This window comes from Mya arenaria, chromosome 10 (genome assembly GCF_026914265.1).
Source record: "Mya arenaria isolate MELC-2E11 chromosome 10, ASM2691426v1".
NCBI classification, from domain to species: Eukaryota; Metazoa; Mollusca; class Bivalvia; order Myida; family Myidae; genus Mya; species Mya arenaria.
In genome coordinates this window covers 64,316,319-64,334,825 of record NC_069131.1, presented here as the reverse complement: position 1 = coordinate 64,334,825, position 18,507 = coordinate 64,316,319, and the positions used below count along the sequence as shown (strand labels likewise).

The 18,507-nt window shown below is 37.4% G+C and overlaps 2 protein-coding genes across 3 annotated transcripts in view; one reads left to right on the top strand and one right to left on the bottom strand.

Annotated features, from left to right (window-relative positions):
- Positions 1–18,507, bottom strand: part of LOC128205674 (uncharacterized) — a 266,905-nt gene that overhangs the window by 200,437 nt on the left and 47,961 nt on the right. The window lies entirely within an intron of this gene.
- On the top strand, positions 6,104–16,858 carry LOC128205661 (uncharacterized). 2 transcript variants are annotated; one of them, XM_052907475.1, is made up of 6 exons: positions 6,104–6,142; positions 6,748–7,623; positions 8,498–8,753; positions 9,354–9,528; positions 10,442–10,559; positions 15,290–16,858. In XM_052907475.1, exons 2-6 carry the CDS (start codon positions 7,489–7,491, stop codon positions 16,061–16,063), a joined length of 1,458 nt encoding a protein of 485 aa, XP_052763435.1. In that variant the 5' UTR covers positions 6,104–6,142; positions 6,748–7,488; the 3' UTR covers positions 16,064–16,858. The 2 variants fall into 2 exon arrangements, with proteins under 2 accessions (XP_052763435.1, XP_052763434.1); XM_052907474.1 differs by lacking the exon at positions 6,104–6,142 and having other exon boundaries at positions 6,433–7,623; positions 15,290–16,783.

Here is an 18,507-nt window from a genome sequence, read left to right as displayed (position 1 = left end):
AATGTTTCTCAAATTCAGGTTTCAATGAAAAAGATACTTTATTGCATAATGCTTTACAATTAGGTTGAACAAATATTCTGATAGCTCATTAGTCAATCCTTATCAGGAGAGATTTCAAAGTATTGGAATAAGTGGCATTGATATGTATGAGGCCACCAAAGAGGTCATTATATTCGCATGTTAAAATAAGGTAGTTAAAATGTTACAATGTTTGATTAGGACTTAAAGAGAGATTAGATCATCCTGTTGGCATAATATAACTTGTAATCAAAGACAGTTTCAGAGGCCCTTGTCAAGACTCAAGGTTCTTCAAAAATGTATTCACTTTGAATGTGACTAAAACTGATATACTTGATATAAAGCCAATTTCTAACTATTCAGATGGCCAATTACAATTAATATATTCTGGGCCAATATTCATAAAACATCTCAGGTCATTCATTTCCAAACTTAAATAATTTTCCTCTAAGTGAATATCTCAATGGTCATATAATAACTTTAAAATATCTTTTGTACATTATTTTCATCAATTGTATGCAATAAACTTACATTTATGTTAAAACAACTTTTTTTATAAAATTTTACTATGAAAAGTAAAATCCCTGAAGCAGAAAACATTCCCTGGCTCGATTTTCTAGCTAGGGACTCACATTTCCAACTTGTTATGCATAACTGGGACCCCTAAAATAAACTTTAGTGAGTGCAAACAATATGTTGGGACAGTACAAAATTATCAAAGATCTCAAATTTGGCAGCCAAGAAGCTCAAAAGACACCCAGCTGAAAAACCCATGGAAAAACCCTGGTATAAACTGCATGAACAAGCCTTGAATGACAGCTTGATGATGAAAGGTCAAAATCAAACAGACATCAATAAGACACACAATCCGCATAATTTTTGAAATATTTTTTATCAATAAAAGTTGGGGTTACCTCTTTGGATCAATCACTGGCAATAGAGGATTCACTAGGGGTTAAACCTATAGTGTCAATGGATCGGTCACTGGCAATAGAGGATTCACTGGGGGTTAAACCTATAATGTCAATGGAGCGGTCACTGGCAATAGAGGATTCACTGGGGAAAAAACCTATAGTGTCAATGGATCGGTCACTGGCAATAGAGGATTCACTGGGGGTTAAACCTATAATGTCAATGGATCGGTCACTGGCAATAGAGGATTCACTGGGGAATAAACCTATAATGTCAATGGAGCGGTCACTGGCAATAGAGGATTCACTGGGGGTTAAACCTATAATGTCAATGGATCGGTCACTGGCAATAGAGGATTCACTGGGGGATAAACCTATAGTGTCAATGGATCGGTCACTGGCAATAGAGGATTCACTGGGGGGTAAACTTATAGTGTCAATGGATCGGTCACTGGCAATAGAGGATTCACTGGGGGTTAAACCTATAATGTCAATGGATCGGTCACTGGCAATAGAGGATTCACTGGGGGTTAAACCTATAATGTCAATGGATTGGTCACTGGCAATAGAGGATTCACTGTGGGTTAAACCTATAATGTCAATGGAGCTGTCACTGGCAATAGAGGATTCACTGGGGGGTAAACATATAATGTCAATGGAGCAGTCACTGGCAACAGATGATTCACTGGGGGATAAACCTATAGTGTCAATGGATCGGTCACTGGCAATAGAGGATTCACTGGGGGATAAACCTATAGTGTCAATGGATCGGTCACTGGCAATAGAGGATTCACTGGGGGGTAAACCTATAGTGTCAATGGATCGGTCACTGGCAATAGAGGATTCACTGGGGGTTAAACCTATAATGTCAATGGATCGGTCACTGGCAATAGAGGATTCACTGGGGGTTAAACCTATAATGTCAATGGATTGGTCACTGGCAATAGAGGATTCACTGGGGGTTAAACCGATAATGTCAATGGAGCGGTCACTGGCAATAGAGGATTCACTGTGGGTTAAACCTATAATGTCAATGGATCGGTCACTGGCAATAGAGGATTCACTGAGGGTTAAACCTATAATGTCAATGGATCGGTCACTGGCAATAGAGGATTCACTAGGGGTTAAACCTATAGTGTCAATGGATCGGTCACTGGCAATAGAGGATTCACTAGGGGTTAAACCTATAATGTCAATGGATCGGTCACTGGCAATAGAGGATTCACTGTGGGTTAAACCTATAATGTCAATGGATCGGTCACTGGCAATAGAGGATTCACTGGGGGGGTAAACCTATAATGTCAATGGAGCAGTCACTGGCAACAGATGATTCACTGGGGGTTAAACCTATAGTGTCAATGGAGCGGTAACTGGCAATAGAGGATTCACTGGGGGTTAAACCTATAGTGTCAATGGATCGGTCACTGGCAATAGAGGATTCACTAGGGGTTAAACCTATAGTGTCAATGGATCGGTCACTGGCAATAGAGGATTCACTGTGGGTTAAACCTATAATGTCAATGTATCGGTCACTGGCAATAGAGGATTCACTAGGGGTTAAACCTATAATGTCAATGGATTGGTCACTGGCAATAGAGGATTCACTGGGGGTTAAACCTATAATGTCAATGGATCGGTCACTGGCAATAGAGGATTCACTGGGGGTTAAACCTATAGTGTCAATGGATCGGTCACTGGCAATAGAGGATTCACTAGGGGTTAAACCTATAGTGTCAATGGATCGGTCACTGGCAATAGAGGATTCACTAGGGGTTAAACCTATAATGTCAATGTATCGGTCACTGGCATAATAGAGGATTCACCGTGGGTTAAACCTATAATGTCAATGGAGCGGTCACTGGCAATAGAGGATTCACTGGGGGTTAAACCTATAGTGTCAATGGATCGGTCACTGGCAATAGAGGATTCACTGGGGGATAAACCTATAGTGTCAATGGATCGGTCACTGGCAATAGAGGATTCACTGGGGGTTAAACCTATAATGTCAATGGATCGGTCACTGGCAATAGAGGATTCACTGGGGGGTAAACATATAATGTCAATGGAGCAGTCACTGGCAACAGATGATTCACTGGGGGTTAAACCTATAGTGTCAATGAAGCGGTCACTGGCAAAAGAGGATTCACTGGGGGTTAAACCTATAGTGTCAATGGATCGGTCACTGGCAATAGAGAATTCACTGGGGGATAAACCTATAGTGTCAATGGATCGGTCACTGGCAATAGAGGATTCACTAGGGGTTAAACCTATAGTGTCAATGGATCAGTCACTGGCAATAGAGGATTCACTGGGGGGTAAACCTATAATGTCAATGGATTGGTCACTGGCAATAGAGGATTCACTGGGGGTTAAACCTATAATGTCAATGGATCGGTCACTGGCAATAGAGGATTCACTGGGGAATAAACTCACTGGGGAATAAACCTATAGTGTCAATGGATCAGTCACTGGCAATATACGATTCACTGGGGGGGTTAAATCTATATGTCAATAGATCAGTCACTGGCAATAGAGTATTCATTGGGGTTTAAACATATAATGTCAATGGATTTGTTACTGGCAATAGAGGATTCACTTGGGGGTAAACATTAAGTCAATGGAGCAGTCACTGGCAACAGATGATTCACTAGGGGTTAAACCTACATTGTATCATGTCAATGGAGCGGTCACTGGCAATAGAGGATTCACTGGGGGTTAAACCTATAATGTCAATGGAGCCGTCACTGGCAATAGAGGATTCACTGGGGGTTAAACCTATAATGTCAATGGAGCCTTCACTGGCAATAGAGGATTCACTGGGAGTTAAACCTATAATGTCAATGGAGCGGTCACTGGCAATAGAGGATTCATTGGGGGTTAAACCTATAATGTCAATGGAGCGGTCACTGGCAATAGGGGATTCACTGGGGGATAAACCTATAGTGTCAATGGATTGGTCACTGGCAATAGAGGATTCACTGGGGGAAGTTAAATTTATATGTCAATAGATCAGTCACTGGCAATAGAGTATTCATTGGGGTTGAAACATATAATGTCAATGGATTTGTAACTGGCAATAGAGGATTCACTTGGGGTTAAATCTATAATGTCAATGGAGCGGTCACTGGCAATAGAGGATTCACTGGGGGTTAAACCTATAATGTCAATGGAGCCGTCACTGGCAATAGAGGATTCACTGGGGGTTAAACCTATAATGTCAATGGAGCCGTCACTGGCAATAGAGGATTCACTGGGGGTTAAACCTATAATGTCAATGGAGCCGTCACTGGCAATAGAGGATTCACTGGGGGTTAAACCTATAATGTCAATGGATTGGTCACTGGCAATAGAGGATTCACTGGGGGTTAAACCTATAATGTCAATGGATCGGTCACTGGCAATAGAGGATTCACTAGGGGTTAAACCTATAATGTCAATGGATTGGTCACTGGCAATAGAGGATTCACTAGGGGTTAAACCTATAATGTCAATGGATTGGTCACTGGCAATAGAGGATTCACTAGGGGTTAAACCTATAGTGTCAATGGATCGGTCACTGACAATAGAGGTTTCACTGGGGGTTAAACCTATAATGTGAATGGATCGGTCACTGGCAATAGAGGATTCACTGGGGGTTAAACCTATAATGTCAATGTATCGGTCACTGGCAATAGAGGATTCACTGGGGGTTAAACCTATAATGTCAATGTATCGGTCACTGGCAATAGAGGTTTCACTGTGGGTTAAGCTTATAATGTCAATGTATCGGTCACTGGCAATAGAGGATTCACTGGGGGTTAAACCTATAATGTCAATGTATCGGTCACTGGCAATAGAGGATTCACTGTGGGTTAAACCTATAATGTCAATGTATCAGTCACTGGCAATAGAGGATTCACTGGGGGTTAAGCTTATAATGTCAATGTATCGGTCACTGGCAATAGAGGATTCACTGTGGGTTAAACCTATAATGTCAATGGATCAGTCACTGGCAATAGAGGATTCACTGGGGGTTAAACTATCATGTCAATGGATTGGTCACTGGCAATAGAGGATTCACTGGGGGTTAAACCTATGATGACAATGGATCGGTCACTGGCAATAGAGGTTTCACTGGGGGTTAAACCTATAATGTCAATGGATCAGTCACTGACAATAGAGGTTTCACTAGGGGTTAAACCTTCAATGTCAATGGATTGGTCACTGGCAATAGAGGATTCACTGGGGGTTAAACCTATAATGTCAATGGATCAGTCACTGGCAATAGAGGTTTCACTGGGGGTTAAACCTAAAATGTCAATGGATCTGTCACTGGCAATAGAGGATACACTGGGGGTTTCTGAGAACATGGCCCTTATTATATATCAATTCATATCACTCCTGCTTAGTTCAATCACATTTTAGCATGTTTGAACTTATGTTTACCCTCATTTGAATTATGACACTGGTTCTAACATTTAACAAATAAAAACAATATATAAAACTGTTCCTTCTGACATTACATGCAAGCCATGAAGAAATATTTCAAAAGTATCTGATGATGATGCAGGAGTTCACTGTGGGTTAAACCCTTCTACCATGCATGAGTATACTGGGGGTTAAACCTATATTGAGATCCCTACCTTACACATGTCCTATAATGTATCAAACAAGGAATTTTAAAATAGTACCCTCACCATATGTAAGTCTTGAAAAAGGTTTCAAAAGTAACATGCAGGAGTTCCCTGGGGGCTAAACTTATTTTTATGTCTCAACCGCATACATGTCCTAACATTTATCAATAAAAGCAATATTGAAATTGTACCCTCAATAATAACACAATGGAAAATACAGGGACGAGCCCAGTATCCAAACATTTTACAAAACCCATGTTTATCGACCATGTTTAGAGGCACAAAGTTAGAAAGCAAAGTCGTGAATAAAGTTTTGAAAGTGCCATGCAGGGCCTTAGAGCATGATCAGCAGAAATTGACACTTTAGGATTAATGATTCTCGAGCCCAATACTACTAATCTTTCCTCTATCACCCATGTTTGTATAAACTGATGTCGCCTTTTATTTCACGGAGAAATATTTGGGTTCTATGGGCGACAAAATATGGACACAGGTTTCCGTGAATAGGATCAAGTATTTGGACTTCACTGATTTCCATCTCTTTGCCAAATATATTGATTAATGTTTTTGCCAGATGGACTGTTTTAGTTCCAAAACTGGGTAACATTTAATATTGTCACCAATTTAGGTGTCTTTACTATCAGATTATATTTTCAGTTTAGAACTTACCAAATGAACTGTGATTAACATATTTGCTTGCAGGACTAAAATTATAAATGCAGGTATTTTAGATTATGTTGAAATCTTCTATCAGTAATCTAGAAGAAAACTATTCATCTTAATAATTATGTTTTGATGTCATTTTAAACGCCGGACAAAAGGATGAATCATTTAAAATAGCCTTGGACACTAATATGGTTATTAACGTGACACTCTGCTAAGAGGCTTATGTCTTTGGAATATAGGACTTAAGAATGGAATAATCTTGAAGTATCAGGCATAGCCAAGACGTCTCTGATAATGAATACATGGCAAAGAGACACAGGATAGTTCGAAACATCTTAAACAATAGAGTTGACATGATAATATAACAAATTGTTGTGTACAAGGGTATGACTTGCCTATGGGTCATTAGATGCCAATTTGAATTACAATGATCGTAACGTGCGCTATTCATAACGAGATTACAATCTTTTTAACTTGTATCAGATTTAAAACACTCTGGTCAAAAGTGTAACAAGATTTTGTATATTTCACAATTGCAGATTATGTGAGCTGGATTAGTGTTAATAAGGAATTAAAACAGAAGTTCAATAAGGAATTAGATATTTGTAGCGGATCAAAACGCTGGACGGATTATTTCACCTCATAAGTGGCTTGTCCGAGGGTTATTGTTTTAGTTGACAGTTTTGTTGTTGCTGAGGCGTGCTATATGATTCATTCAGACCAAGGTTCTCATGGTCAGCGGACTAGAAAGTGATTGGAATATGGTTTAATATTCAACATTTATAATGTAAATAAATGAAATTTGATGGAGGAAATTACAAGAGTTGTAAAAGCAAGTTGTGTAATTTGATGGAAATGATACAACTTTAAGTTCAAATTGTTTTTTGATCTTGCTAAAGTATAAAGAGCCATACTTGGAATTTACAATGAGCCTTAACATTGGGGATAGGATAAATTATTTACACTTACAATTACTTTCCCAAATATTTTTCTAAATAAAGATAGACTAAAAGCTAGTGGAATAAAACACTTCTGAAAACCAGGAAAATGTGTGGTCATATCTGACTGTCCAGAACAAGCAAATCCCATCAAAGGTGTGAATATCAACAATCTCAGCACAGCCAGTCGAAATCCTTACAAAGTCATAAGTATCCTCCCTCAGTCAAAAGATGTGAATATCAATTTGTGCAATCAATTCTGAAACGCACCAAACCGTGAACAGTGGTCAAACAAGTTGAAGATAATCCACAAACCATTAATACCTGTCACAACCCAGCGCGATGAACGAAGCGCAGAGATCGGTGCTTCAGAGGCACCTCAAGACCCTGGGGGATAACATCATGTTGACGGAGGAGCTGCTAGCTGCTATGTACCAGAGGAAACTGTTTGAATGGAACATGATTGAAACCATCAAGGTAGATCGAAATGTTTGATTTTGACTTTTCTCTTTCTTCTCTTTTTCCGCAAGAACATCAAATTCCACAAAAAAAGTATTAAAAAAATACTTGTTCAAGTCTGATACAAAATCATTATCTTATGTCAAACCACATGGAGATGCAAAACAGCAACAAACTTGCTGGTATCTTTTAAAATGACTAACTCAGGGCCAGTCCCAGGACTTAGTGGAGGGGGGAAATGCCCTCTCCCCAAGAATCGAAATATGTATGGTTTAAAAATTGTATGAGAGTTTGGGGTCCTCCCCTAAGAAAATTTTAGCTTTCATTCATGAAATGACTAAACCTCAGGACAATCTTCAACGTTCAAAACCACAAAAGGGATAGAGCACCTTTGCAACAAAATATCTTCATTAATAAAAGTTGAGGTTTCTGCAATGTTAGCAATGCCAACCTCGGCAAGGACACAATACAGTTCCACTCAGAAGGCTTACCAAGCAGACTCTATTCTTTTCTCTCCTTATTAACAATCAAGTTAAAAAAATAATTAATACAAAACATTTAACTCCAGAATATTTCATATATGATATTGATAAATGACATGAAGTAATATTTTAATGATTAAGAATGCGCGGAATGAGCATAGTGAACAAGCCCTTCTTAATCATTAAAATATTATTTCAGGTTATCTAACTGTCTTAGAATACTACCACTTTGCCTAACAAATTGTCAAAGCAAAAACTGATGCAGGGAGTGTGTATTGGATGAGTGGCAGTAGGTGGACCTTTAAACACCCATGAAAGTTGAAATCTTAATGATTAAGCCTAGTGCTTAATGATTGCCTATTCTGCAAATTTCATTGGCAAATGTAGGTTGTATTCTATATCACCATTAGGCTGAGAAGACCCACACAGACCAGCTGTACAAGATGTTGAACATGCTACCCAGGCGAGGACCAGAGGCCTTCGATAACTTCATTGACATCCTCAAACCTGACTACCCCTGGCTTGCTTCTGCCCTAGAGAGCACCTACAAGGAGATGGACCTGAGTCTCCCTAGACAGGGCTCCATGGTCTGTGTGTGTACATGTGGCAGCCTGTCAGCTCGTGAATCTGGCCCCTTAACATCACGGGGAGATACACAAGTGGATGGTATGTCATAACTTTTTGTAGCATACAGAGTATATAACAAGGCTTAGTTAGATGACCAGCGCTTGGCTAGACAGGGCTCCATTATCTGCTGGAATCTGGCCCCTTAACATCACGGCGAGATACTTAAGTAGGCAGTATGTCACAACTTTGTGTAGTATATAGAGTATAAAACAAGGATAAGTTAGATGATCAGTGCTTCACTAAATAGGGCTCCATTGTGTGCAGGAATCTGGCCCCTAAACATCACGGGCAGATACACAAGTGGACGGTATGTCATAACTTTGTGTATTAAATTAAACAATTGAGTATCTTATAAGGAATAAACAATTGAGTATCTTATAAGGATTAGATAGATGACGGGGCTCCATTGTCTGTGTGTAAATGAGGTGGCCTCTCAGCCTGGGAAACTGGCCCCTCAACAGCACTGGGAGAGAGACCCAAGCTGGTGGTAGGTCTTTAGTTTGCTGGGTTAATGTGTTAAGGAACTGCTCAAAAAAATTTGGATAGTCTCTAAAACCCAGATTGACAGTCATTTGGAATGTGATTTATATACTTCTAATGGTAACTGAGCTAATGACTTCAAAATGACTCGATTTTCAGGTCCTTATCCTCTACCCAAACCACTACCCGACATCCCAGCTGATACAGACGTGAAAGCCAAAGTGGGAATGTTCATCCACAAACAGTTTGGTCACAGCAAGAGGGTGTCCCAGCAGGACAAGAAGTCCATGGAGAGATGGCTGGCGGAACAGATACAGCAGGAGCGGAGAACTCGGTGTGTTCTAGATAAGTACTTAATACTCAAGTGACACTCGTATTTAAAATCAATACATACACACTTATAACAAACATAAAAATTGAGTGATAAACCTTTAACTACTTACTGAATAATGCATTTATGCAAAATATTAATTACTTATTACAAGATTGTACTGTGTATTTAATAGCTGAATATGTAGAAATATTAAATGACTGGTGAATGCTAAAAGATTTACAGAGATCCACTATCGTCTCATGAGGTAGAAATATCGTGTTTTCTGCACCTTTCTTTCAAATTCAACACGGTATCCTTCATAAGAACTACTGTTTTGGATATTTATTCATCCTTTTTGGTAAATTAAAAAAAATGAATTACTTGTGGTATAACCTATTTGGTAGTAAGAGTGTAATTCTTTAAAATAATGAGGACTGATTTAGATTTGAATACAAAGTACTGGCAATTAGACCGGACTATTTGTGACTACTGGATTAGAACTAAATACAGAGGTTCTGGCTTAAAACTTCATACTAAAAACTAGGGCTTGGAATTGAAATGTCAAGTAAGTGCAGGCTAAGAACGAAATACTGAATAATGGCTTAGAAATCAAAACTGCTGAGTACCGTCTACAATTCAAAACCAAGTACTTGCTTAGAATTGAATACCAAACACTTGTTTAGATTGGATTACATATTAATGGCTTAAAATTGAATACCAGTACTGGATCAAAACTGAAAGTCTAGAATTGGCTAAGACTCAAGTAAAGAGCACTGGCTTGTAGAATTGGATATTGAGTTCTGTAAGGGGACATTGAAAGGAGACACACATGAATAAATGCGACATTCGGCAGTTCATTAATTTTAATTTTAGCTCAGCAGCGGATGAAGAACAAAACAATATTTTATATATCAAGATTTTCTTTTCTTTCCAGATCATCAAAACCATGTTCTGTATCAGAAGAGCCCGATATGTCTGAGAAAGAAGCCATCACTGGTCCAGTCTCTGTAGCAGACCACATTCATGATGACCTGAAAAAGATCTTCAACAAGGTTAGAGTCTTGTTTTTAGAGATTAAGGCTTATGTAAAGTCTTGTTTTGAAAAAGGGTAAGGATTAGGTAACAGTTTTGTTTTTGTGTTCTATTTCTTTGGCGTTGACCCTGTATCATTAAACAGGGTTTATGTTTAGACTTTCGACTACTGTACTTGTTTCTGTAGTTTTTCATAAAGATATTGTTTTGAGAGAGAATTAGGGTTAGGGAACAGTCTTGTTTTGAGAGAGAGTAAGGCTTAGGTAACAGTCTTGTTTTGAGAGAGGCTAAGGCTTAGGTGACAGTCTTGTATTGTGAGAGAGTAAGGGTTTTGGTAACAGTCTTGTTTTGAGACAGAGTAACATTTAGACAACAGTCTTGTTTTGAGAGAGTGTAAGGGTTGGGTAACAGTTTTGTTTTGAGAAAGGCTAAGGGTTAGGTAACAGTCTTGTTTTGAGAGAGGGCAAGGGTTAAGTAACAGTCTTGTATTGATAGAGACTAAGGGTTAGGTTACAGTCTTGTTTTGAGAAAGGCTAAGGGTTAGGTAACAGTCTTGTTTTGAGAGAGAGTAAGGGTAAGGTAACAGTCTTGTTTTGAGAGAGAGTAAGGGTTAGGTAACAGTTTTGTTTTGAGAAAGGCTCAGGGTCAGGTAACAGTCTTGTTTTGAGAGAGGGCAAGGGTTAGGTAACAGTCTTGTTTTGAGAGCGAGTAAGGCTTAGGTAACAGTCTTGTTTTGAGAGAGTGTAAGGGTTAGGTAACAGTCTTGGTTTGAGAGCGAGTAAGGCTTAGGTAACAGTCTTGTTTTGAGAGAGTGTAAGGGTTAGGTAATAGTCTTGGTTTGAGAGAGAGTAAGGCTTAGGTAACAGTCTTGTTTTGAGAGAGTGTAAGGGTTAGGTAATAGTCTTGTTTTGAGAGAGTGTAAGGGTTAGGTAATAGTCTTGGTTTGAGAGCGAGTAAGGCTTAGGTAACAGTCTTGTTTTGAGAGAGTGTAAGGGTTAGGTAATAGTCTTGTTTTGAGAGAGTGTAAGGGTTAGGTAACAGTCTTGTTTTGAGAGAGTGTAAGGGTTAGGTAACAGTCTTGCTTTGAGACAGAATAAGGGTTAGGTAACAGTCTTGTTTTGAGAGAGTAAGGGTTATATAACAGTCTTGCTTTGAGAGAGTGTAAGGGTTAGGTAACAGTCTTGTTTTGAGAGAGAGTAAGGGTTATATAACAGTCTTGTTTTGAGAGAGTGTAAGGGTTAGGTAACAGTCTTGTTTTGAGAGAGTGTAAGGGTTAGGTAATAGTCTTGTTTTGAGAGAGTGTAAGGGTTAGGTAACAGTCTTGTTTTGAGAGAGTGTAAGGGTTAGGTAATAGTCTTGTTTTGAGAGAGTGTAAGGGTTAGGTAACAGTCTTGTTTTGAGAGAGTGTAAGGGTTAGGTAATAGTCTTGTTTTGAGAGAGTGTAAGGGTTAGGTAACAGTCTTGTTTTGAGAGAGTGTAAGGGTTAGGTAACAGTCTTGCTTTGAGACAGAATAAGGGTTAGGTAACAGTCTTGTTTTGAGAGAGTAAGGGTTAGATAACAGTCTTGTTTTGAGAGAGTGTAAGGGTTAGGTAACAGTCTTGCTTTGAGACAGAATAAGGGTTAGGTAACAGTTTTGTTTTGAGAGAGTAAGGGTTAGGTAACAGTCTTGGTTTGAGAGAGTGTAAGGGTTAGGTAACAGTCTTGGTTTGAGAGAGTGTAAGGGTTAGGTAACAGTCTTGGTTTGAGAGAGAGTAAGGGTTAGGTAACAGTCTTGGTTTGAGAGAGTGTAAGGGTTAGGTAACAGTCTTGGTTTGAGAGAGTGTAAGGGTTAGGTAACAGTCTTGGTTTGAGAGAGAGTGTAAGGGTTAGGTAACAGTCTTGGTTTGAGAGAGAGTGAGGCTTAGGTAACAGTCTTGTTTTGATAGAGACTAAGGGTTAGGTTACAGTCTTGTTTTGAGAAAGGCTAAAGGTTAGGTAACAGTCTTGTTTTGAGAGAGAGTAAGGCTTAGGTAACAGTCTTGTTTTGAGAGAGGCTAAGGCTTAGGTAACAGTCTTGGTTTGAGAGGGTGTAAGGGTTAGGTAACAATCTTGTTTGGAGACAGAGTAAGGGTTAGGTAACAGTCTTGTACTGAGAGAGAGTAAGGGTTAGGTAACAGTCTAGTAAGTACTGAGAGAGAGTAAGGGTTAGGTAACAGTCTTGTACTGAGAGAGTGTAAGGGTTAGGTAACAGTCTTGTACTGAGAGAGAGTAAGGGTTAGGTAACAGTCTTGTACTGAGAGAGTGTAAGGGTTAGGTAACAGTCTTGTACTGAGAGAGTGTAAGGGTTAGGTAACAGGCTTGTACTGAGAGAGTGTAAGGGTTGGGTAACAGTCTTGTTTTGAGAGAGAGTAAGGGTTAGGTAACAGTCTTGTTTTAAGAGAGGCTTAGGGTTAGGTAACAGTCTTGTTTTAAGAGAGGCTTAAGATTAGGTAACAGTCTTGTTTTGAGAGGCTTAGGCATAGGTAACAGTCTTTTATTGTGAGAGAGTAAGGGTTAGGTAACAGTATTGTATTGAGAGAGCCTAGGGGTTTGGTTACAGTCTTGTTTTGAGAGAGAGAGTAAGGGTTAGGTAACAATCTTGTTTTGAGAGAGGGTACATTTGAGGTAACAGTCTTGTTTTGAGAGACTAAGGGTTAGGTAAGAGTCTCGTTTAACCCTTTACTTCATGTAAACCTAAGCCATTTCAGGCTGCCAGTGTATGGCTTATCAGTTCATATCAGTACCCCTACTTCATAGGAGATTACTGATATTATTGGAATTTTAACCCTCATGTATTACAAACCTATTTTCTTAGTATTTCTTTTGGTTAAATCAATAAGTCATCAATGTAAAGTTTATAGAGAATTAAATTTCCAATCCAGTCATATAAATTTTATTTTGTTATCTAAATTATTTCCGCATGATATTCATAAATAAACAGAAAAATATGTCAAATTTGATGAAAATTAATTTTTATTACACTTTTATTTATCAAACATAACACAAAATATTATATAAACAACATATTTTTACAATTCATTTAATGCAACCTGAATTGAAACAAAGATGGACAGAATTAAAAAATAATCCACAACAGAGAAGCACGGTATATTTATATATTTATATGAAACAGAAGAAAATAAATAAAAGTTGATCAACAGTCACAGTACGTTTAACTTTCGGTTATTAAACACTACAATGAACAAATAAAGTTATTATTCAACTACTAAATGAGGCCTGCATGTTGTTGTTTACTAAATTTATATCGTTTATTGCATGTCCAGGTATTGTCATTTGGGTTTGATTTTAAAAATCCTCATTTCTCGTATCCTTGTGTGCGTGACGCCGAGGTCCGAATTTGCCATCTCGACGTCGTACTCAAACTCATTTTAATCGAAGCCAGAATGTTCCAATTCGTCAGACAAACACTGAAATATAAATGACATTATTCAGGAATGTTGTTTTAAACTGAAGTTAACAAGGGCAGAAATTAGCTCTACATTGCATTCTTGTGTATTCGAAAACACGTGTTTCAACAGCTGATCGATGTTAAATTGGGTCATGTCAAAGTTTAACAATAGGGATAGTCATTATTTTATAACACATTTGTACTTACTTTCAATTTGTAGAAGCAGATGCGCATTTTTATGACCGGATTAGCGAAACAGAAGTGACACATATGTCCCATATAATGATTTATGGCCTTTGTTTATACAAGCCAGATGATTTTTTGTTTATCCAACATGTCCGACATTTTGACACGTTTTCGAACCATGACCTGTGACGTCAGGCGCGTGATCAATAAAATATAGTTGTATTATTGGTAGTTAATTATAACTTGCAGTATTGTGTAAATTTCCACGAGGAAAACGAGACAGGAATGCCCACAAACCTGCGCAGTCAACGTTTTACGCATCTTTGATACCAGTGACCTTATTTCGCGATTTTCCGAAATTCTTTAAATAGTAACATAGTGTTTTTTTTAGTGAATTGTATTTATCGATGTTTATACTTTATGAATATGAATTTATAGCGAATAAACAAGCATATGGTATGAAAATAAATGCCCCTACATTACGAATACGTAGGATTACGTATCTATGAAGCTATGGATAAAACGTTAAGATCCGTATCTATGAAGCTATGGATAGATGAGTAAAATTGCGTATCTATGAAGTAAAGGGTTAAAGAGAGGGTAAGTGTAAGGTAACAGTCTTGTTTTGAGAGGGAGAGAGTAAGGGTTAGGTAATAGTCTTGTTTTAAGAGAGAGACTAAGGGTTAGGTAACAGTCTTGTTTTGAGACTAGCTGATTGCTGTTATTGAATGAAAAGAAGAGTGCCTCAGAGCAAACACCAACAACTTGTTTTTTCAGTCAAACTGGGGCAAAACTCAATAATTATTTAGGCCAGCCTTTCTTGGCATTGCAATACATGAGTTTATTGTCTCTGGCAATCTTTGTACCAAGTTGCATAAGAATGTCTTTAACAGTTTTTGAGATATAGTCAATGTAAAAGACTTTTCCAAAATCCAATTTTACTGACAACAACAATGCAAAAGTTATGACGATACCTGGACTTTTCTTCTTAAAAAAAAAAACAGACAAAAACAGCAGACAAGCTAATAATAATACTTTGTACTACTATCTTTAGTTTTAAGATTTTAACTAAGATTTGTATGATTGTGTTTTACATTATCTTGTTTTATCTGAACAAATATTTTGTTTATATCAAGGTAAAAGATGAAAACCTCAGTGACCTACTGAACAGTGAATATGCTCACAAAAACGCCATCAGTGATTCAGGAGCAGGGGCAGAGAGTGGTAGTGACGAAATTGATGCAAACATTAACCAGAACATTGTTGACATTGGAAAATTTGCCGAGAAACTTGAAGACGAGATTGATATGTTAATTAACAGGATGAATGAAATGGAAGGGCTGCTTACTCAGTGTCATTACATACTTGGTGATCCAGATAGGAAGAGAAGGATTACTGATTTGGTCAAAGATGTGCAGTACACTGCTAAGCAATCAGAGAAAGAGTTAAGGAAGGAGAAGTCTAAGTCAGAAAAGATGCTGAATGAGTTATATGATTACAGTAAGCAGATAAATAAACTTGAGATGAAAAGAGAACTTATGAGGCAGGAGAATGAAAAACTCACTGAAGAAAGAGAGAAATTGAAAAGAGAAAATGCTGTCATAAGGGATAAGTGTGACAAACTAGAAGTAGCTAGTCTTCAACATTTAGAAAAAGAGAAAACACTACAGAATCTGAAAAAGATGGTGGATGAATTAAAAGCAAATCAATTTCAATCAACTGATGATTCCCCTAACTTTAGAGGCATAGGTAACACAAGGACAAATACCAAAAGAACGCCAAGAGTTCAGAACAGGAAAGGCTCAACAGTGGATCTCTCTGTGCCAGGGACAGTCAGATCTCGGACTCAAGCGAGGGGACAATTGTTTAACACCAGAAAAAGAACAATTCCCATAAACAGGTTTAACTGACACTATGAGCGAGAAGTAATGTTAATTGCTTTTGTGAATGCCATGATGACAGGCCATTTTCAGTCTTTCTGCTCATGCAGTTATTAGTTTATGGTGTGTTTGTTTTCATTTTACAACAATTCTAAAACAAGTTATATAACAACAGCTGTCCGATGGTTTTTAGAGAATCATCAGTGCTATAAAAAGGGTACCTCACTATTTCAAACTATTTGTAAACGTCAATGGGGAAAAAAATACCATTTTGAAATTTTAGACCGCTCTGACTTCCCAATAATTTTATAAACAGTCAGAGCAATGATCCTCTAAATATTAATCACTCTGAACATACATTGAGATATATAACCCTGCACTTATTATTGTCATCATTCTTAACATTATTTTGAAGGTTAACACAATAATGTGCAATTCCATATTTCTGGCTGAACATTTTCATTCAAGCAAGAAAATTGTTAAGCAAGGATATTCCCTTGTGGGGCTCTTGTTTTATAAGCTATTCAATGCGACGTGAATGTGTGTGTTTTTAAACAGAGATATGTATCAATGCTATTCAAATTGTGTTAAACAGAGATATACACCAGTGCTGACTTAATAAATTTATTATTTTTGATTTATTACCAAATTCCTGAATGAAAATGTGCTGTGAATATGAAAATTTATTTTAAATCAAAATGCATTTTCTGTAACTTTCATTCAGTAGACAGCATTTACTGAGAGCATTTATTTTGCATCTCACATCGATATGTCATATTTGCCTTTGATTTTGTTAATTGTTTTTATACATGTTTGTTGATCAAACAGCTAAATTGAATAAAGATAATAAAATAAACAGGATATTTATCTTTCTCTAAATGTTTATTACCTGGAGTTGTAAATGACAATAATCATCATTCATTAAATAGGAATACTAAGTTGGCCTAGAGGCAACATGTTTTTGTTTTTTTTATCTCATTGCCCAACTGAGTTCGCGGCAACTTACCTCTCTTGTGGCCAAAACTAAGTATGTCAAGTCACCATGACTTGACATTTTTCGAAGGAGAGTAGGGTATTCATAACCTGAGTCTTCATTAAAATAACTGATAAAAAACTGCCAAATAAACAATACTAAAGCATTTAATCTCATCGTAATCAAATTAGTATAACATATTTAACACCTGCAATTTAATAGTATCAGCCATTAATAAGGTGATCACTCACCTATTTTCCAGCTTTTAGATCACTGCCAATTATAAGTATTACAATTTTCAGAGGGGGATTTCTTTTGGCCTTAATATGTTAAGTATATCAGAGTCCAAAGCTAGGCCATTAATGTGCCAGAAGTATTATGTCAAAGAATTCGGATAAAATTAGTGCCAGAGAAATCAGAAGAGAAACTTAATCAAACAGGCTTTGAACTTGAAGCCAAAAGAACCTCACAGAGATATGCTTATTTATACAAAAGTAATTGTACTTGAGGTTAGAGAACATTAAATAAATATCCTATAAATTATTTCATAGTCAATTGATCAAATTGCACACAAACTAAGACTGAATTCGCGTGTTTTATGTCCCCCAATGCCATATATGAAAAGAAAGTGAGGGATCTACTTGTGTAAACATTAAACAATTAGAAAAAAAGTTACATTTGTAACATGCGAGGCCAAAGACGCAACAGATCCCTTTAGAAAAAAGCACTGGTCAACTGGTCTTATATATATATATATATATATATATATATATATATATGTATATATATATATATATATATATATATATATATATATATATAAATCTCCACACGGAAAACTTGTTATGCCAATTTGCATATTTCTAGAACAACAAAGTACTCTGACCCCATGTCCGCCTACAGTGGAACATTACACATTTTTATAAGAAAAATGATATTGGTTGAACATGACCACTATATATTAGAAAGAGTGACCACATCCCATGTACAAATACTGTGGTGAAAATGTAAACAAAACAAGAGTGACACTCACAAAATACGCCCATCAATAATAAAGCTTAAATGGCAAGGGCAGTAATCCTGAAGTGCTTCGGGGCATTTGGCTGATTATCATACTTGACTGATTTATTTTACCAACAAATATTTTCAGCAAGTTTGGTGAAGATCAGATGATAACTGTTCAAATTAGACAGTGGACAAAGCAAAAATGGCAAATTTTGACCAATTCAAGGGCCATAATCCTGAAGAGCCTGGCTGGTTATAGAACTTTGCCAAGAATATATACCAACAAACATTTATAGTAGCAAGTTTGGTGAAATTCGGATAAAAACTGTTCAAGTTTGAGAGTAGACAAAGCAAAAATGGCCAATTTTGATAAATTCAGGGGGCCATAACTCTGGAGTGCCTAAAGCGATTAGGCTGGTTATCGAACCTGACCTAGATATTTCACCAACAAACACTTTCATGAAGTTTGGTGGAAATTGGATGAGAAATGTTCAAG